The sequence below is a fragment of the Gopherus evgoodei genome, chromosome 1 (genome assembly GCF_007399415.2).
Source record: "Gopherus evgoodei ecotype Sinaloan lineage chromosome 1, rGopEvg1_v1.p, whole genome shotgun sequence".
Lineage (NCBI taxonomy): Eukaryota > Metazoa > Chordata > Testudines > Testudinidae > Gopherus > Gopherus evgoodei.
The window spans coordinates 337,043,510-337,062,802 of record NC_044322.1 but is presented as its reverse complement, the minus strand read 5'-3'; the positions used below and the strand labels follow the sequence as shown (position 1 = coordinate 337,062,802).

At 45.4% G+C, this 19,293-nt stretch overlaps 1 protein-coding gene across 3 annotated transcripts in view; it reads left to right on the top strand.

Annotated features, from left to right (window-relative positions):
* The window catches only part of CPNE8 (copine 8), a 253,547-nt gene that overhangs the window by 227,822 nt on the left and 6,432 nt on the right, over positions 1–19,293 (top strand). For all 3 annotated transcript variants that reach the window (XM_030567773.1, XM_030566943.1, XM_030566068.1), the window contains exons 18-19: positions 7,777–7,834; positions 12,759–12,832. In XM_030567773.1, the coding sequence (XP_030423633.1) occupies positions 7,777–7,834; positions 12,759–12,832 (132 nt within the window). The remainder of the gene's footprint in view (positions 1–7,776; positions 7,835–12,758; positions 12,833–19,293) is intronic.

Below are 19,293 nucleotides of genomic sequence, written 5' to 3'. Positions count from 1 at the left end.
GACAGGTCATTGACAATCCCAACCTTGTCATGCACTCAGCGCCCTATGACCCAGTCAAGCCAATCTGACCAGCTGGTGCCACTGGCGCTGCACCAGGGCCAATGGCAGGGACCCCCTTGGAAGGACCAGTGGTGCCAGTGGACCCCTTGTTCCCCCGTGCACGTCCTGCAAGGCCCTCAGTCATTAGCGGGAGCATCAGAGGCTCTGTCAGCCGCTCTGTCCAGACCTCCAAGGGACACATCAGCGGGTCACGGCTTCTCGGCACCGCAAAAGAAGTCCGACCAAGAGGCGGATGCTACGGCACTGGCCAGCATGCAGAGCCCAGTACCGGCCCCCTCCCCTGCACCAGAGGAGAAGATCACAGCCCCTGCCCCTCTATGCCGCAAGAGGACTTTAGGGCCCATCAGAAACTGTTAAAACAAGCAGCAGCCAGTCTCCACCTCCAAGCTGAGGAGATGGAGGGACCCTCGGACTCACTGTTCAATGTACTCTCGTCCTCAGCACCGGGCAGAGTGGCCCTCCCGCTCCATGAAGGGTTTGCCAACATCTCTAACACCCTCTGGCAAACACCGGCCTCTCTTGCCTCGATATCGAAATGGGCAGAGTGCAAATACTTTGTGCCCACGAAGGGGCACGAATATCCCTATACCCACCCGGCCCCCAACTCCCTAATGGTAGAGTCTGTGAACCACAGGGAGAGACAAGGCTAACCAGGTCCTGCACCCAGAAATAAAGACTCCAAAAGGCTGGACTCGTTTGGCAGGAAGCTTTATTTGTCTGCTAGCTTCCAGCTCAGGGTGGCCAACCGCCAGGCCCTCCTCAGTTGTTATGAGTTCAACTTGTGGGGATCACTGCTGAAATTCGAACCCTCCTTTCTGGAGCATGAAAGAGAGGATTTTAAGGCACTGATGGAGGAGGGCCCTACTGATGCAAAAGCTGCTCTGCAGGCGGCGTTGGATGCGGCTGACATGGCTGCTCAGTCCATGGCCATGTCCATGCGCAGGGCATCGTGGCTACTGTTCTCTGGGCTCTTGGCAGAGGCGCAGTCCATGATGCAGGATCTTCCCTTTGACGGCAAGGACCTGTTCGCAGAACAAACGGACGTGAGGCTCCACGGCATGAAGGACTCACGTACCACTGTTCAAACCTTCGGGTTCTACATTCCGCCCAAGGAAAAGCCCAAGTCGCAAGCCTACATTCTGGCGCCTCAGCCTGGATACAAGCCTGCCTACAAGAGGTCCAAAACTCAGAAAAGGCAACCTCAGAGGCAGTCTCACTCTGCCCTGCAACCTGGGCCCTCCAGGAGAAAGCAGAAGGGCAAGGAGCGGTTTTGACTGGTTGTGGGAGGGTACCCCAGTAACTCCGAAAGGACCCTCTCACCAATAAAGTTGGGTTTCAGCAACTGCTTGTCTGCGTTCCTTCTGGAATTGTCCCAAATAACATCAGACCAGTGGGTCCTCAGCACCATTTCCCAGGGTTATATGCTACAGTTTGTCTCACCCCCGCCCTCCCTCCTCCCTTCCTCAATCAGCAGGGGGAACCCGTCGCATCTACCCCTGCTGCGGCAGGAAGTGGGTCAGCTCCTCAGCTTGGGAGCCATGAAGGAGGTTCCGTGGGAATTCTGGGGGAAAGGATTCTACTCCCATTACTTCCTGATCCCCAAGACGAAAGGGGGACTCAGACCCATCCTGGATCTGCGAGGCCTCACTCGGTTCATGGCAAAATGCCGGTTCCGCATGGTCTCCCTGGCATGTATCATACCCTCCCTGGACCCTGCGATTGGTATGTGACTCTGGACTCCAGGACGCTTACTTCCATATCCACTTATTCGAGGGGCACAGATGCTTCCTTCATTTCCTAGTGGGACAGGACCACTACCAGTTTGCGGTCCTTCCCTTTGGCCTGTCCACTGAGCCCAGGGTATTCACAAAGTGTATGTCAGTAGTGGCGGCCTACCGCAGATGTCAAGGGGTACAAATATTCCCCTACCTCGACAACTGGTTGCTCAAGGGTACCTCCCGATCCCAGGCTCAGATCCATGTGGACCTACTCTTGGCCACGTGTGTCAAACTGGGCCTCCTAGTAAACGAGGCCAAGTCGACATTGTTCCCAGTGCAGCGCATAGAATTCATAGGCACTCTCCTGGATGCCTCCAAGGCCACAGCCTCCCTTACCATGGACAGGTTGCTCACCCTGAGGGGGCTTATAGCCTCGGTCACAGAGTTTCCTGTTACCACGGCCAGGGCATGCCTACAGCTCCTGGGCCACATGGCGGTGTGCACATATGTGGTCCACCATGCCAGGCTTCGGATGAGGCCCTCCAACTCTGGTTGGCCTTCGAGTTCTCCCTGGCCTGGGACAAACTAGACAAGGTCCTCGGTACCGGCATGGGTGATCGCCACACTTCAATGGTGATCCTGCCCAGACAATATGATCCAGGGAATTTCCTTCCAGACCCCACCCCGTCACTAGAACTAGTGTCCGACACATCGGACCTGGGCTGGGGAGCCCACTTAGGGAACTCTCAGACCCAAGGAATATGGTCAGCAAAGGAGCTATCCCTTCACATAAACGTCAGGGAGCTCAGGGCGATACGATAGGCCTGCGTGGCTTTCAGCTCACAGCTGCGCCACAAGGTGGTCAGAGTACTCATGGACAACACCACTACAATGTTTTACATCAATAGGCAAGGCGGGACGAGGTCCTTGGCCCTATGCCAGGAAGCCCTCAACCTCTGGGAGTTTTGTATAGCCCCCAAAATCTCCCTGACGGCCTTCCGCCTACCGGGCATCAACAGCACACAGGTCGATCGCCTGAGCAGGGTTTAGTCCACCCAACACGAGTGGTTGCTTCACTTGGAGGTCACTCACCAGCTCTTCTGAGCGTGGGGCTCTCCCCAAGTAGACCTGTTTGTGACTAGGCAGAACCGCCATTGCCACGGGTTCTGTTCCGGGGGGACTGTGGAGGAACCTGATCTCTGACACCTTCCTCGTGTCATGGTCGGACCAGCTTCTTTATGCTTTTCCCTCGTTTTCCCCTCATTGACAAGGTCCTGGAGAAATTAAAAACTGACAAAGCATGTGTCCTCCTAATCACTCAAGCTTGGTCCCGGCAGCATTGGTACGGGATCCTCCTAGGCTTACTTGTGGCCCGTCCCCGGCTGTTGCCGCTCCGCCAGGACCTCCTCTCCCAGGACCAGGGCCGGCTCCTCCACCCCAATCTGGACACTCTCCATCTGACAGCCTGGCTGATCAGTGGCTAAATGCAAAGGAGAGAGAGTATTTGGAGGGGGTCAGGTGTGTCCTCCTCAAAAGTAGGAAGCCATCCACGTGTCAGACCTACCTGGCAAAATGGTCCAGATTCTCCAGGTGGGTGGGCGAGCGAGCGAGCAGGGTGTTTCCCCAACGTCTTTCCCACTCCAGCTTATCCTTGAGTTCCTTCTTTCCCTTCAAACTCAAGGCCTGGCCCCTTCCTCTGTCAGGGTGCACCTGGTGGCTATTTCGGCATTCCATCCGCTGGTCCAGTGCTGCTCGGTTTTCTCCCATGCCATCACCAGGTGTTTCCTCAAAGGGCTAGACCTGTCCTTCCCTTGTGCTAGAACGCCTGTCCCTCTGTGGGATCTAAACTTGCTGCTGTCCCACCTCATGGGGGCCCTGTTTGAACCCCTGGCCACATGTTCATGGTCTCACCTTTCCTGGAAGGTAGCCTTCCTTGTGGCCATCAGGTCAGCCGGGCAAGTCTCAGAGCTTAAGGCCCTGACCTGCAATCCCCCTTACACAGTCTTTCACAAAGACAAGGTTCAGCTCCACCCACACCCTGCATTCCTTTCCAAAGACATCTTCCTACCTGTCCTTTGCCCCAAGCCGCATGCTTTTAATGAGGAACGCCACCTCCATACTCTCGATGTGCGCAGGGCGCTTGCCTTTTATCTGGAGCAGACTAAACCATTCCATAGGTCTTCGCAACTCTTTGTTGCCTCAGCAGAGCGCATGAAGGGACAACTGATCTCCACCCAGAGACTGTTTCGGTGGATCATGTTGTGCATCCGGACGTGCTACGACCTAGCCAGGGTTCCTGCACCACCTATCATGAGGGCACACTCAACAAGAGCTCAGGCCTCGTCAGCTGCCTTTGTGGCCCATGTCTCTATCCAGGACATTTATAGTGCTGCTACCTGGTCCTCAGTACACACGTTCACGTTGCACTGTGCTATCGTCTCCCACGCCAGGGATGATGCCATTTTCGGTAGGGCTATGCTCCAGCTAGGGAATCCATAAACTTCTTCCCACCTCCATCACACATCACTTGTAATCGCCTACTGAGGAGTACACATAAGCAAGCACTCAAAGAAGAAAGGACAGTTACCTATTCTGTAACGCATTCTTCGAGATGTGTTGCTCATGTCTATTCCACATCCCGCCCTCGTTCCCCACTGTTGGAGTTGGTCAGACAAGAAGGAACTGAGGGTGGGGGGAGTGCGTGGCTCCGCTTATAGCGCAACATAGTGGCGCCACTCCAGGGGTCACAGCAGTGCTCCCCCTACGAGTATTGCTGAGGGAAAAACTTCCAGCACCAGTGCACGTGGCAAGCATGTACACCTATTGTGGAATAAACATGAGCAACACATCTCAAAGACCACCAGTTACGGAACAGGTACCTGTCTATGCGTGGCAGGAGTGGGAATGAGAGGTTTGGAAGGGGTTCAGGGCTGGGACAGAGGGTTGGGGTGCAAGGGTGAAGGCTCTGAGGTGGGGCCAGGGATGGAGGGGCTTGGAGTGCAGGCTTCCCCTGGGTTGCATCAGGGAGAGAGGACTCCCCCCAGCTTTCTCTCACAGCTGCAGCCCAGGGACTGGGGAGAGGTGCCTCCCGCTGTCTGCAGCAGCTTCAGGGCCAGGGGGGAGGTGTCCCTCACTGGCCGCAGCAGATCCAGGGTCAGGGCCAAGGGAGAGGTGCCGGCCGCAGCAGCTTTGGGTGCAGGGCCGGGGGAGAGGCACCTCTCCCCCGTGGGTGGCCCTTGATAGCCTGCTGCGTGACCACGTGGCTGCGCAGCTTAGAGGGAATTTAGCCCTCTCCCTATGAGGTCTCCCTGTAACCCCCTTTTTCTCCCTCTCTGGAAATGGAGGCTTGCCAACTTGGAAAGCTTTAACTTGCAGTAAGTGAAATGTTGGAGATATCTGTACATTTTTATTTTTATGGAGCAATGTTAATTTTTCTGCCTGGATTCTTGAGATTAAAATTGTATTACATTTATTTAATTCATTTGTCACCTTGACAAAAATATACTGAAAATGAATTGCTATAAGATAACACTTTTGTCATTAATTACTAAAAAATCTGTTTCTTGGTGTAATAAGACAATGAAGTTCATGAAGTCTGATCTATGTAAAGTTCAAGCAGAATATATTTTCAGTGGTTTAGGTATAAATGATGTTTTCAGGCACTGAGCATTATCTCTCATTACTGGTATGCCACATGCACTCTACTTTGATGGAAAAACTATATTAATGTAGTGTTAAAAGTTGCAACATTAAGCACTTATTCAGGAGATGCCAATGGTAAGGTTACATTCATAAACTTCACTTCCCCTTCTTACCAGATTCATGCATGTAGCATCTTGTAGTACTGTATACTGCTTTGTGTATACCAGACAGAGTCCATTAAAGTAATTTATATTCAAGATTGTAATAAAAATTGTAGGGTATTTTATTTATTAAATATCTGAATACATTTTATAATACAGTAACTATAGTTACACTGCAGTGAAAGCAGTACTGTATATACTGAATGTATACTGCAGTTACAATTTAATTACACTGCAATCATATTTTTGATAGCTACAGTTAACTACTGGGCTGATATACTTATTACCCTGTAATTTAATACATTACTCTGTAATTACTTTGTTATACTTTACATATATATTTCTAATACAAGATACTATAACCAGAAGGTTAACTCCCTGGATTACATTTTATAATTACACTGTAATTGCAGTCATTTCCTGGTATCTTAACTGTATACCATATTAGGTATAATTTCATTTGACATAATCTATATTATTGTGGCAAATTGCCAGCACTATTATGATGGGTCTCGCACTTTCTCTTCTTTGGGGAGGGTTCAGGGCACCATTTCTTGCCCCTGAATTGGAATATTAATTGCTCCACTAGTGTCCTTGAGGGGAGTGGAGAGGGAGGGACCTGGGCCCACCCTCTACTCCAGATCCCAGCCCAGGGGCCTGAGGATAGCGGTGAACCACTTGAACTGGTGGTTCCTTCCCGTGGGCTACTTCCCTCTCCTGCCCTTCGGCTTGTGCGGGGGTTTCCTGTCCCCTCTCTGCACAAGCCAGGTGCCCCTTACCTAGGGTCTTGGACTTCTTAGCCCACCGCAGCACTCCTCCAAATTTTCCTCTGCTTCCCTTCAAACTGTTCTCTGCTCCAACACCCACACTGTCTGATTGAAGCAGGGGTTTTTATCATGTGAGTGACTGCAGGTGCTCTGGTTAATCTATAGCAAACTTTCTTCCCCTTACAGGGAATAAGGCTCCCTTCTAACTCTCTCCTGCTGCCCTCTGGCCATGCTGTATCACAATTATAAAAAAAAGTCCATTTCAGAGGGAGTAATGTAAGGCAAATTTGACTGTTTTCAAGAGTTGTCTGCTGTGTTAGTATTAAATTTGTCTGTCATATTTTCTTGCTTAAGTAAATTAGCTCATGGACAGCATTATAAAATATCAGAAGTGACAAATAGTGATGGAATATATAAAAAGAAGAGTATGTGTGTTTCAAAAACAACTTGCTTCCCTACAATTGCTATTAAGTGAAATTGTACATGTATGATTTTGGCCAATATACAGGTTCTGCTTAGAATGACTTTAAAGATTTCAAAGTTTAGCAGTATGTCCCAATAAGGAACAATTGTCAGTTCTGACATTTGCTTGATGGATTTTAGTTGTCTTCATGCTCCAGGCAGCTAGTTCCGGAACATGTCCTTAAACTTGCAGATGTTTTGTGCTGCCATCAGGGAAAGGAAACCTAAAATATTTATGACATTGCCTTTGTGAATTTACAAATATTTTATTCACATAAAGCTGTATATCATCTATCTGATTTTATAGAATAAGAACCTTGAAGTATCTATTCTTTTTAAAAGATTTACCTTTCACAATTTTATTTTATCTTACTCATCCTATTTTCTTTTTTCTCAATCTCCTGGCTAATTAATTTTAATTAATATTTCTTTTATGGAAGAAATGTAAAGTCTTATTTCTGAGAGGCTCTAGGAATAGAAATAGTACATGTGCAAAGAAAATGAAGTTAGTTGCTTCCAGATAGATATATGGTACCTTGAAATTCTGTGTACTTTACTGTGTGTTAATTAAGCATCAGGTTCTGCCATTGGATGCACATTTGCAACTCTTATTTGCATTGCATTGAATAAACTGCTATAGGAATTTTAGTTGTGCACTCTAATCATGCCTTAATAGAGTTTGTTGCATTAATCATATTTTTTATTTTATATGAATCATAAAAAGACAAATTATGAGGAAATAACAAACCAAAACTCAACAAAATGATCAACTTTCATACTAGCTTCATCCAAGATGTTTGTATAACTTAAAGTAGACAACTTACATGTATTTTTCTTGGGTATTTTTTCCTTTCCTCCTCACAATATAAGGAGCTGTACATGTTTTTAATCCAATTATCTTTCAAGTCCAGCATAAAATTTGCAGATTATACTGTGTATTAAATCTGTGTTCTTCCTGTTTTGAAGGCATCAAAGCTTCCAATGTCAATAATTATAGTAGGAGTTGGACCAGCAGAGTTTGATGGTAAGTGTTCTGGTATCAATGTTTTTCCTAAATTGCTTAGCCCTTATATTTCAATAATATATGGCTCTTCAAATAAATTCTGTGCTTTTTAAAGAACAGCATAATATGGAACAAGCTATGAGCAATGTCGAAGTTTCCAGCTGACTTGATGATTGATAGCTCAATATGCTTACAAGCCTGCATGTGGGGTTATTTTGCCCCTAAGGACACCTGTTCAGTTCACAAAATCATATGTGGGCTCTTCATTCATAATGCTCCACAAGCTGTTATGTAAAAAGAGAAACGCAGAGAAGGGGGTAGGATATGCTCAAGAAGTTTTGCTGAATAGATACTTAGTTATTTGCGCAGTTTCAGATGGCTGGTAGTATTGACTGTGTGCCTGATCCTTCTAACTGTAGTAACCAAATAAACAAAAGAACTTTGAGTAAATTTAACATATTATCTAGACTATATTTAATTTTCATATAATAAATGTGGTGGTTATTGTCTCTTGATTTGGCACTAGCATTGTTTAGCAACGGTGTTGGGAGAATAGTATAGTGTGAACAAAAAAGTACCAAAATTATTTTAAAATTCTTCCAAACTTTAGAGCAGAATCCTGACCCTCAATCCCCAGACAGATACAGAAAACCCCAAATGCACCCAAAACAACATCCGAGCTGTAGAGAGGCCACCTGAGTGGGCCTGCACTTCTCCAGCTTTCTACAAAGCTATATTGTATGACAGATATCAGCACTTCAACACAGAGCTGGCAGGGGAAGAGCAAGAAGTGTCCAATTGGTCTACAGACATGAAACCTATTGAACATCATCCCTTGACCCCCTTAGAGAGGTGGAGAATGGGGGCTGCAGTTACTACTGCAGCCCTGAGGTTGCAGTTGTAGCTCCAGAAAATGTTGACCTATATTTAGGCTTGGCAGAAGTCGGTTGTTACTTTTTTTTTGTATAATTTTAACAGATAATATCAACATTTGTTTTTAAGCATTTTTTTGTATTTATCAATTATATTTTCACTGTTACATAGAATTATGGGGTTTATGCATTTTTTTTCCTTGTTTTAACTATTTGAATTTTCACACTTGCAGTAAATTAGAGAATGGTCAGACAAATGGTTGCAGTCAGGCAATAATTATTCAATGACAGTAGATGTTGAGATTCAAAAAGTTAAAGCTTTATAACCATTAAAACACACATTGTCAATATCAGATATCAAAATATGCAAAGTAAATCTCCTTAAATTAAATGTTATGTTCTCAAGCAACATTTTTCTTTACCTAGCTGTAAATTTTGATCATCAATGGAAGTATTATTTTTATTTGGGGGAGGGGTGTGTGTGTGGTGAAATTGACATTTACCAACATTTATCTGTTAAAACAACCTAGTCCTTCCATGCCTACCCACATTTGTATAAAACTGATATGTTTTCATTTGTCTTCAAGCAAAAAGAAGCCATACTTGCAGTATCTCAATACATAAAAAGTATGGCAAGGTTAAAAAGTGACCATCACTAATAGAGAATAGAACTTGCAGTTCATGTGCTTATAATTGTCTGTCATAAGATCAAAGTAATGACCCTACTGGATCAGTCCAATGGTCCAATTAGTGCCATATTCTATCTTAAATTGTAACCGGTACCAGATGCGTTAGTGAAAGATGCAAGAAACCCTGGAGTGGTCAATAATGAAATAACCTGCCCATAGGAGATTTTGTCCTCAACCGTTCAATTAGAGGTTGTCTTATACCTGAGAAAGGAAAAAAAAAAAACCTAGGACTCAGATCCAGTAATGAAACAACAGAAAAGATCACCATGAATAAGACAAGACTAAAAAAGTAGCAATCAGCAGGATAAGATACGTACTATCAAGTTTCACCCAAACTGAGTGTCCAGAATTAAACAAATCCATTTTTTCCTCCATGCCAGTCCTGGAAACACTGATCCAGTGGTACCATCATGCCCTGCAGAAGTTGCAATCCCCATGCACCTTACTAAACATATGGCAATGATGAATACCTGATAGGCCACATGTGAACTAACAGGAAACATTACACATTTTTATATTTTCTCTTAATCACTAATGCAAAATTTGCTATGAATCTTGAAAAGGGTTTCCTAATATTAGGTGGGGATAGGGGTTAGACCAACTTAAAAAGGAGGATGCAAAGCACTGATAGGCTATTCTGCTAGGAGAGGGCGCATCTTTCTGTCCTGAACTGGAGGAAACTAAGTATTTGTCTTCATTCAGAGTGCCAAAACATAGGGGAGGGGGAGAGTGGAAAACAAGAGACTCCTATAAATCTTCTGCTTTTAACTAGCCAGCAAATGAATCTCCAGAGCATTTTCTCCCCAGAAAAGAACTTGGGAATCATCAGTTATAGAACTACAGGCAGTTCTCTCAAACTGAACCCTCAAACTTAAATAAAATTTACAGATATGAGTTAAAAATGATCATCCAATGATGTGGGCTGATCAGAGGCTAGAACTAGAGCTGTCCAAAACTTGGGTTTTCTAGTTAGTGAGAAATTGATGTTTCAGAGATGGGATTAATTTCAAATCAGACCAAAATCAAAATTTTTCAAAATTTCTCATGAACCAGAAATCCAAAAAAAACACTGGAAACACCAGCACATGGTGTTTCCCAAACAAAATATGTCCCCCAAGATTAGCAGCTCTGACTGAGTTTGACACTATCAGTTTCACCATTATCATCAGCAATGGAACTTACAAGAATGTCAATTTCAGTCAGTAGCTGCTGGGCTCCCAGAGTCTATGGCTCTGGGGCAGCCAGGCCATACGGACTGCCCAGGCTGCAGATCACAAGGCTTCCAGACACCTCGGCCAGCTGGCTCCCTAGGCTGCCACTTGGGATTTGGGCAGTACAGGGAGCCAGCTAGCCCAGGCATCTGGAAGCCCTGAGTCCAGGGCCCAGGGCAGTCCACATGGCAAGGCTGCCGCAGATCCTGTGAGCCCACCCTAGGACACCTCAGCTCAGCAGCAGGGGCCTGGAGGCCAAGAGCTTCTAGGGTTTCCAGGCTTCCAGCTCCACAGAAGTCCATGCGGTAAGGTTACCGCAGACCCTGGTAGCTGGGAATCCTTGGTCCCAGGGCAGTCCATAGGTGGAGCTGCGGACCCTGGAAGCTGTGGGGTAGTCCACAAGGTAGGTCTGCCTCAGAGCCACAGACCCTGGAAGCCCAGGTTCCCTGGTCTTGGGGAAGTCTGCATGGTGGGGCTGCTTTGCTACTGTAATCCCTGGAAGACCAGGATCCCCAGTCCCAGAGCAGTCTATATGGTAGGCTTGTCCTGGAGCCTTGTCTCTAGAAGCCTATGGGCCCCAGCAACCCACTAGGTGAGTTGGCAGGGAACTTTGCAAGGTCCAACAGAACACTGTCTGTGACTGATCAAAAGTTCATTGAACTGGACTTGCTTCTGTAAGACATTTCAGGTTTGAAGAAGAGGACATTTCCGTTCAACCAGTTCTAGATAAAACAACTTGCAAACCAAATTATAGCCAGAAAGTTGAGCATTTTGAAGACTTTCTGGCTATAATTTGTTATAATAACACTTGTACAATTAGCTTTGAATCAGTTTTCAATCCATTTACGTAGAATAGATGTGATACCACAAAACTCTAACTTGGAGCTCAATTCAGTGGGTAGTACAAAGATCACAGCACTTTCTGATGTCTTCTGGAAATAGTTTCCAAAAAAAAAAGTAACTTATGGTTGAAGGCAAAAAACTTCTCATCTTCCTAGACTTTAGTACTATGACCCAGCACAGAAGAAAATCGTTTGCAAAAGGGATCTAATCACTTATGGTATTTTTACTTCAATTTTTTTATTAGCTAAGCTTCAGGTGATATATACAGCAGTGATAGCCTCAGCAGTGAAACTGATGGGAAAAAATCAAAAAGGAAAAAATGAATATCTGAGGAATCAGTGGCAGTGGATTTGCACAGGTGTCATTTAGAGCAGATTTTGACCTGCAGCACTCTTATTATTGGTTCTGAGGCAAAAGAAAGAAAAAAAATCAAACTTCTATTTATATTCTAGGTTAGGTTCATGGGGGAAAAAAAAAATTACTTGTAAACTAAGCACATTTGCTCTCAAAATCATTGAGAGACCATAAGAGTGTGATGTCATTTTTAGTCACTTTTTAGAATAGAAAATCACTTTAGTTTTTCTAGTTCTATACATGTGGGGTATGATTGTTTATTATTGTGCTGTAGATATTCACATGCAAATCAGTTATGCCCTGTCAAATTAAAAAAAATATGTAAACACTGAACAAATTCCTTACCTAAAGTTACATGATCAGTTTACTATTATAATCTTCAAGAGTTTGTTACTACTAGACAGTGACAGTCATTACATTTCCAGATGCAAGGTTGAATCACTCCTGCTTCATGCCATACCAAAAGGTGTCAAAGGCTAAGGAAAAAGGTTTTTTTACCTGGGAGAGAAATAGAGAATCATTTGTGAAATTTATTTTACCAATAAAGGTCAGTTAACTGAAGGAATGGGAGTTAGAAGAGAGTCCCACACTCAAATCTGGGATTAGGGCTACAGTGCTGTTTCCATGTTATTGCTACTCCGGTTTATAGACTACAGTTCTAGAGTGGGGTAGGAGTTAAATGATCCAAAAAGTTTTGTACTGGCTTTCCATACCAGGGTTTATTTTGCACTAAATTAGTAAGTAAAACTATAAATTCAAGAAATGTTGTTCTGTGAATGGTAGGAGGGTGCAAATTAACTACTGTACCTTATACATTTTGTATAAAAGACCATCTTAAGAGATGCCTTAAATTAATAGAAAGAAAGGCTTTTTGTTGCTCTGGGTTCAGAAGGATCTAAAATTTCTTTTGGATAACATAGTTTTGTTGGGTGGCTGAAATGGCAAGTGGGTAAACTACCTTCTTTTTTTTTTTAAGCTATGGAAGAATTGGATGGTGATGTAGTCAGAGTCTCCTCAAGAGGAAAATATGCAGAAAGGGATATTGTACAGGTGAGAGAAATTATTATTAATGTGCACTGATAAAAGTAAACATTGTTCAAGTTGAAGTATTTTGAATGTACTAAGAATATTGATATATAAAATTTAAGAATGTATTAGATATTAGCTGATAATGCGTTTCCTATTGAAGAAAGTGTTCAAAACAAGTACGCACCACCTAGTATTGTAATTCATGTTAATAATTCAGTTATTATATAGAGATGAAATCAAGACAAGCAAGTCTGAGTAACTACATGGTACATTAGAATTAATAATGACCTTTTATCTGTTTTAGCCTCACAATATAGTCTTGTACTAACATTTGTCTTTCCGCTTTTTTCCTGATTAACAGGGAACACTTCCCTAGGAATGAGTACTCATTCTTTACTCGTCTTTAAAGACAACAGAAGTCAAACTACACTTGGACTCTGTAACACTATACCTAGGGCCCTACCAAATTCATTGTCCATTATGGTCAATTTCATGGCCATAGGATTTGAAAATTGGTAAATTTCATGTTTTCAGATATTTAAATCTGAAATTTCATGGTGTTGTATCCGTAGGAGTCCTGACCCAAAAGGGGATTGCAAGTTGAGGGTCACAAACCTGTTGTAGGGGGGTCATAAGATTGTCACCCTCATTTCTGTGCTGACTTCAGAGCTGGACTCTGAAGGCAGCAACCTCCTACAGCTGGGGTGTGGGGAGAAGTTCCTTGTACAATGTCCCGTCCCCAAGCAACTGCAAGGGGAGGGGGACAGGAAGTGAGTGGGGAGGAAGGGGTGCGGAGTTATCTGCAGCCAGGAGAGATACTCAAGAGAAGCCCTGCAGGGAAGGAGCAAGTCCTCTCCTTCCTCCAGTCCAGCCAGGGCTAGGAGCCCCCTTTGGTGGGGAATTCCCAGCAGCACAGGGAAGATCAGATCCAACTCCACAAGCCTCCTCCAGCTGCAGGAACCTCGGGGGGTTGTTGCCCCGTCCCAGAGTGTCCTGCAGCAGCGAGAAGGCACCCGGAGGTGGGTCTGGTCTCCCCCTCAACCCAGAGCCGCTGTACAAGGGATGGACAAGTCCTGTCCCTTCCCAGGCCAGCTGGAGCTAGGAGCCCCCTTGCTGGGGCACTCCAAGCAACAGGGGGAAGATTGGACCCACCTCCACAAGTCTCCTCTAGCTGCAGGAACCTCTGGGGCTGCTGTCCAGTTCCAGAGCATCCTGCAGCAGGGGGGCGAGGGCAAGTCCTATTCCTCCCCAGCCCAGCTGGAGCTTAGGAGCCCCCTTTGCTGGGGCACTCTTAGGAACAAGGGGTATTGGATTTCACAGCAAAGGGCTTGTTTCACGGTCTGTGGCACATTTTTCATGGCCATGAAATTGATAGGTACCCTAACTATATATGTGAAAGTAACAAAACTTTCTTCTTTGAGCCAATGTCCATTCCTCTGTAGGTATGTACATGCCTCATGCACAGTTGTCAGAGATTTTTTTCCTCAGCAGTACCTGTTGGGGCAGTGTGAGCCTCCTCCGGTGCCCCTGATGCCCCTCAGTTCCTTCCTTCCACCAGTGATGATTGTTGGAACTCCAATCTTTGCATCTCCAAGTCTTACTTCAGTAGTACTTGTAGAGTTAGTTTTTAGTCTAATGTAATGTATTTGTATAGATTTAGATATAAGAATAAGTTTAGGATATTAATTTTCTATAATAGGATTAACAGTTTCTAGTTGGGTACCAGGCTGTACTAGACTAAACACCTTATTCTCCTGGCTTCAAGACCTGTCACTCGTGTAACAAGTGTGCCTGTGAGTGACCCACACCTCCAGGTGCCTTAAGTGTCTGGGAAAAGCGCATGTGAGTGACAAATGTAACATTCATAGGGGATTCAAACCTTGATCAGAAAAAAGGCAGGGTTGTAAGACTCAAGTACCTACTTATGCAGTTTGCACTTCATCCACCATGGGAACCTTCCCGCTCAGAATGGGTACTGAGCATGTCCATTTCAGCTAGAAGTGCTCGCCCTATTCTGAGACCAGAGGCAGAGCCTAGTCACAGGTACCTAAGAAGAGAAAACATAAGATTCCCAAACACTAAGTAACGGGTCCTTTGAAGTCTACAGTGAAGGCACCAAGCCGAGGTTAGGACTTGGAGGTGCACTCAAAGAAGAGGCACCCCCAGACAGTCAATAAGCCAGGATGGGAGTGCTGACTCCAGAGCCCAGGAAGGATCCATTGAGACCAATCCCTGAGGGATCAGTGCACCTTCCAGTACCTCAGACTCAGGAGCCCTTTCCAGTGCAGTTTGCACCTGAGACTTTGGCGGCAGCCAGAGACTTGCTTAACCTGTCAATACCAGTTTCCCCTGCTGTTCAGGAATCTCACTCAGTGCTGGGATTGGAAGAAATGCATGCTTTCACAGTCCCAGCTCCAACCCCAGTGTACTGTTGAGTACTGGTAACTTCTACAGTTGCAACTCCTCTGCATAGATTCCATGTAGAGGGAAGCCAGCAATGATCTCGCCAGTACCCACATCTCCAGACTTGGAACCAGTCTCCTTGATGCTGACAGTGTCAACTCCACCATGGCCTCAGGAAGCAAACTTCTCAACAGACTCAGATCAGATCATATGTGTCTCGACATGAACATGCCCACCATGGTACCAGCCACAGCCTTAGCACTTTAATTACCAATGACCTGCACATAACTGGGTCTTGCCTCCATATCAGTGGCCCTTTTGGATCCCTGGGGGCTTCCCTCCACATCCTAGAGGTTCTCCACTCCCTTCCTTCCTGCTCTTCTATGTCAGCTAGACACTGGGAGCGTCTGCAGTAAGGTTACTGTCTTCCCTTCCCTGGTACCGGGATAGCTACTATGCAGAGGGAACCATGCACTCAGGACTTTTCTGTGGATGAGCTGGAGGGAGGATCACCTCAACAGCCCTTGGCCTCTTCATCATCATCTCCTGGTGGGGCATTAGTAACTGAGTCTACTTCTTCCCCTCCTGATGATGTCAGGGCTCATATCAAGACTTGTTGAGGAAGGTGGCTGCAGCTCTGGCTATCCAACCAAAAGAGGTGCAAGAAAGGTCACACAGGCTCATGGACATTTTAGCCTCTGCAGAAGGCTCTCTAGGGTTGCTCTCCCTATTAATGAGCCTATCCTGGAACCTGTCAAAGTTTTATGGCAAACCCATCTTCCCTGCCTCCCACTGCTAAAGGATGGAAGTAAGATATGTCCATTCACAGGGATTTGAGCACTTCTATAACCACTTCCCTTAAGATTTATTCCACAGGTTTACAGCTTGGGATTATGAATCAGCAGACTCTGCTGAGATAACATTTAAACCTGTGAGATAATATCCTGAAATTCAAAGACAAGCTCCCTGATGAGGTAAGCAGGAGTTAGCTGCTGTGAAATGAAGTTCACTTGCAAGTGATCCTTCAGACTCTGCAGCTTAATCTTCAGCTTCCCCACCATCAGTATGCAGCGTTCATGTAGATTGCAGTCATCAGGTCTTCCCTCAGAGGTGCAACAAACCATTCAAGACCTCCCATTTGAAGGTCCCTTGCTCTTTTCAGATAAGATAGTTGATAAGATTATCTCTTATCTCCAGCATAGACACTATTCAGTCCACTTTCAGTGCACGGGTCTGCTAATCAATATAAAGAAATTGATCCTGATGTCCATTCAAAGGATTTTGTGGCAGTCCTAGATTCTACAAAGGCCAGGGCTTTCCTGTTGAAGCAGAGGTTCCAGATATTGCAAGACATTGCTTTAGATTGAAAAGTGCACCCTGTCATCGCTGTTCAAAATTGCTTCAAACTTCTAGGGCACATGGCAGCTTGCACTTATGTGGTGCAATGTTTCATGCTGTACCTCAGAGAACTACAGGGTTGACTAGCTTCTCTGGCCCATCAACATACAAACATGGTAGTTCTAGTACCTGCTCAGTTCTTGTCCTCATTCGACTAGTTGGTAGAACCTGCAAATGTTATATATATATATGGCATTCCTTCTGCATATGAAGGAGTGGAACTTGCTGGTACTCAGACAACATAGCAGCCATGTTCCATGTAAACCAGCAAGGGAGAGACCATTTGACAAATTTATGCCAGGAGGCGGTCCTCCTTTGGAATTTCTGCATTGCCAGTTCCTTCAACCTGAGAACTGCTTACCTTCTGGGAGCTCAAAGTAGACCACCTGATCAAGTTGTTTTGCAGGTCGCCAGGAGTGGTCTCTTCACCCAGGTATCTCTACGTCCATTTTGCAGCCATGGGGAACTCACCAAGTGGACCTGTTTGCAACTAAAGAAACAAAAAAGATGACTGTTTTTGTTAGCTCAAGTGAGTCGCAGCCCAGGTTCACTGACAGATGCTTTCCTCTTACCCTAATCTGCCTTCCCTCCAGTTCTGCTCCTGCCCATAGTCTTGTCCGAAGGCAAGAAAGATTCCACTCATCTTATTTTACTAGCCCCAGCATGGCCTTGTCAACATTATTTTTCAACTCTAGTAGCCCTATTGGTCAGACCTCCACTGCTATTCCTAAGAGATGTGGATGTGATCTCACAAGACCATGGCCACCTCCTTCATCTTAACTCCCAGGCTCTCCATCTGACAGTGTAGATACTTCATGGTTGATGACCTCAGAACAATTTGCTCTAAGGGGGTGTGGGAAGTTCTGCTAAATAGTAGTAAGCCTTCAATTAGGTCTACATATCTTGCTAAATGGAAGTCTCCATTTGGTCCATTCAAAGAGGCATCCCTCCACCTCAAGCTCCATTTTACCATATCTTGGACTATCTTCTGTTTTTGAAACAACAAGGGTTAGTTTTTAGTTCCGAAAGTGTCCATTTGGCAGCTCTCTCTGCTTTCCATCCGCCTGTGGATAACCAATCGTTTTTTTCAAACCTTGTGTCCATCAAATTTCTAAAGTGTTTGCACAGATTATACCCACAGGTTCATATCCCAGTTCCACAATGAAGTTTAAATTGAGTTCTGACAAAATGGATAGATCCCTTCTCTAAGCCACTAGCATCTTGTTCTCTGTTACAGTGGTCTATAAAGGTGACTTTCTTGGTTTCTATAACCTTGGCCAGGAGAGTAGGGGAGTTCCAAGCTTTAGTAGCAGAGCCTCTCTAATAGAGTCTTCCTTAGGGACAAGGCTTCCTTCGACCTCAAACAAAATTCCTGTCTAAAGTGGTTTGCGATTTCACATTAATCGAGCAATTTATTTACCAACTTTCTTTCCAAAGCCTCATCTGAGTAAAGGGGATGAAAAGCTCCATACTCTAGATGTTAGAAAAGCTTTGGCTTTTTACCTGGATCAGGCTCTCAGCTCTTTGTTTCAGTTTCAGGCAAAGTACTGAAAGGATCTCTTCCTGGATTTCCCAAAGGATCTCTTCCTGGATTTCCAGCTGTATTAATTTATGCTACTGATTGGCTGATATTGCACCTCAAAGTAAAGTGATGGCTCACTCAACCAGGTCTCAGGCAACTTCCACAGAGTTTCTGACTCATGTTCTCATACTAAACATTTGTAGGGCAGCAACCTGGTCATTGGTCCATTCATTTGCCTCTCACTATGCTATCTCTCAGCAATCGAGAGACAGTGCCAGATTTGGATCGGTAGTCCTACAAAGCCCTTTTCAAGTAGACTCCGAGCCACCCTCCAGTTCGAACTGCTTGTGAGTCACCTACAATGGAATGGACATATGCAGTCATTCAGAGGTGAAAAATCAGTTACCTGCCTTTCTATAACTGTTGTTCTCTGAGATGTATTGCACATATCCATTCCATGAGCTGCCCTACTTCCCCTTTCTATCAGTGCCTTTTGGGTCAGAAGGAACTGAGAGGGCAGTGCAACCCTTTATACCTTCATGGAGCGGTGTAAGGCACTAGCGGGCGCTCATGCTGCTTCAGTGGGCACTGCTGAGGGAAAAATCTCTGACAATTGTCAGTGGAATGGGCATGTGCAACATATCTCAAAGAATAACAGTTACAGAAAGGAAGATAATTTTTTTTCAATCGTTTTGGAAGTAGCTATCGTTTCAGAAGTGTAAGGAATATCCTTTTTTGTTTTCTGCAACGTGGAGAAAACATCTGCTGGTAAGACAGTGTAACAATGTGAGACTCACCCCTGTGGCGCCTCCTGCTGGTAGTCTCTGGAAATTAGCTCGTCCAGCCTCCGAAGCACCCTCCCCAGGCCGGTGTCCCACTGCCTCTTGGTCCCCGTGTCCCTCCCAGACCCGGTGCTCCATTATCTTGGGTGCTGCCCCTTGGCCATACACCCTTCAGTCTCGGGGTCTCCCCTCCCCAGGGAACCCCCACCCACTATCCCCACCTCACCTTAGTATAAGGCTACTGCCAGTCATCATCTAGCCCCCACGCCCTTGGGCAGACTGCAGTATCAGCCTACTCATCACCAGCAAGGTTGGGTTTGGACCTGCTGCCTTTGCCTAACCCTGGGCTTTCCTCTGCAACCCCCAGTACCCATTGG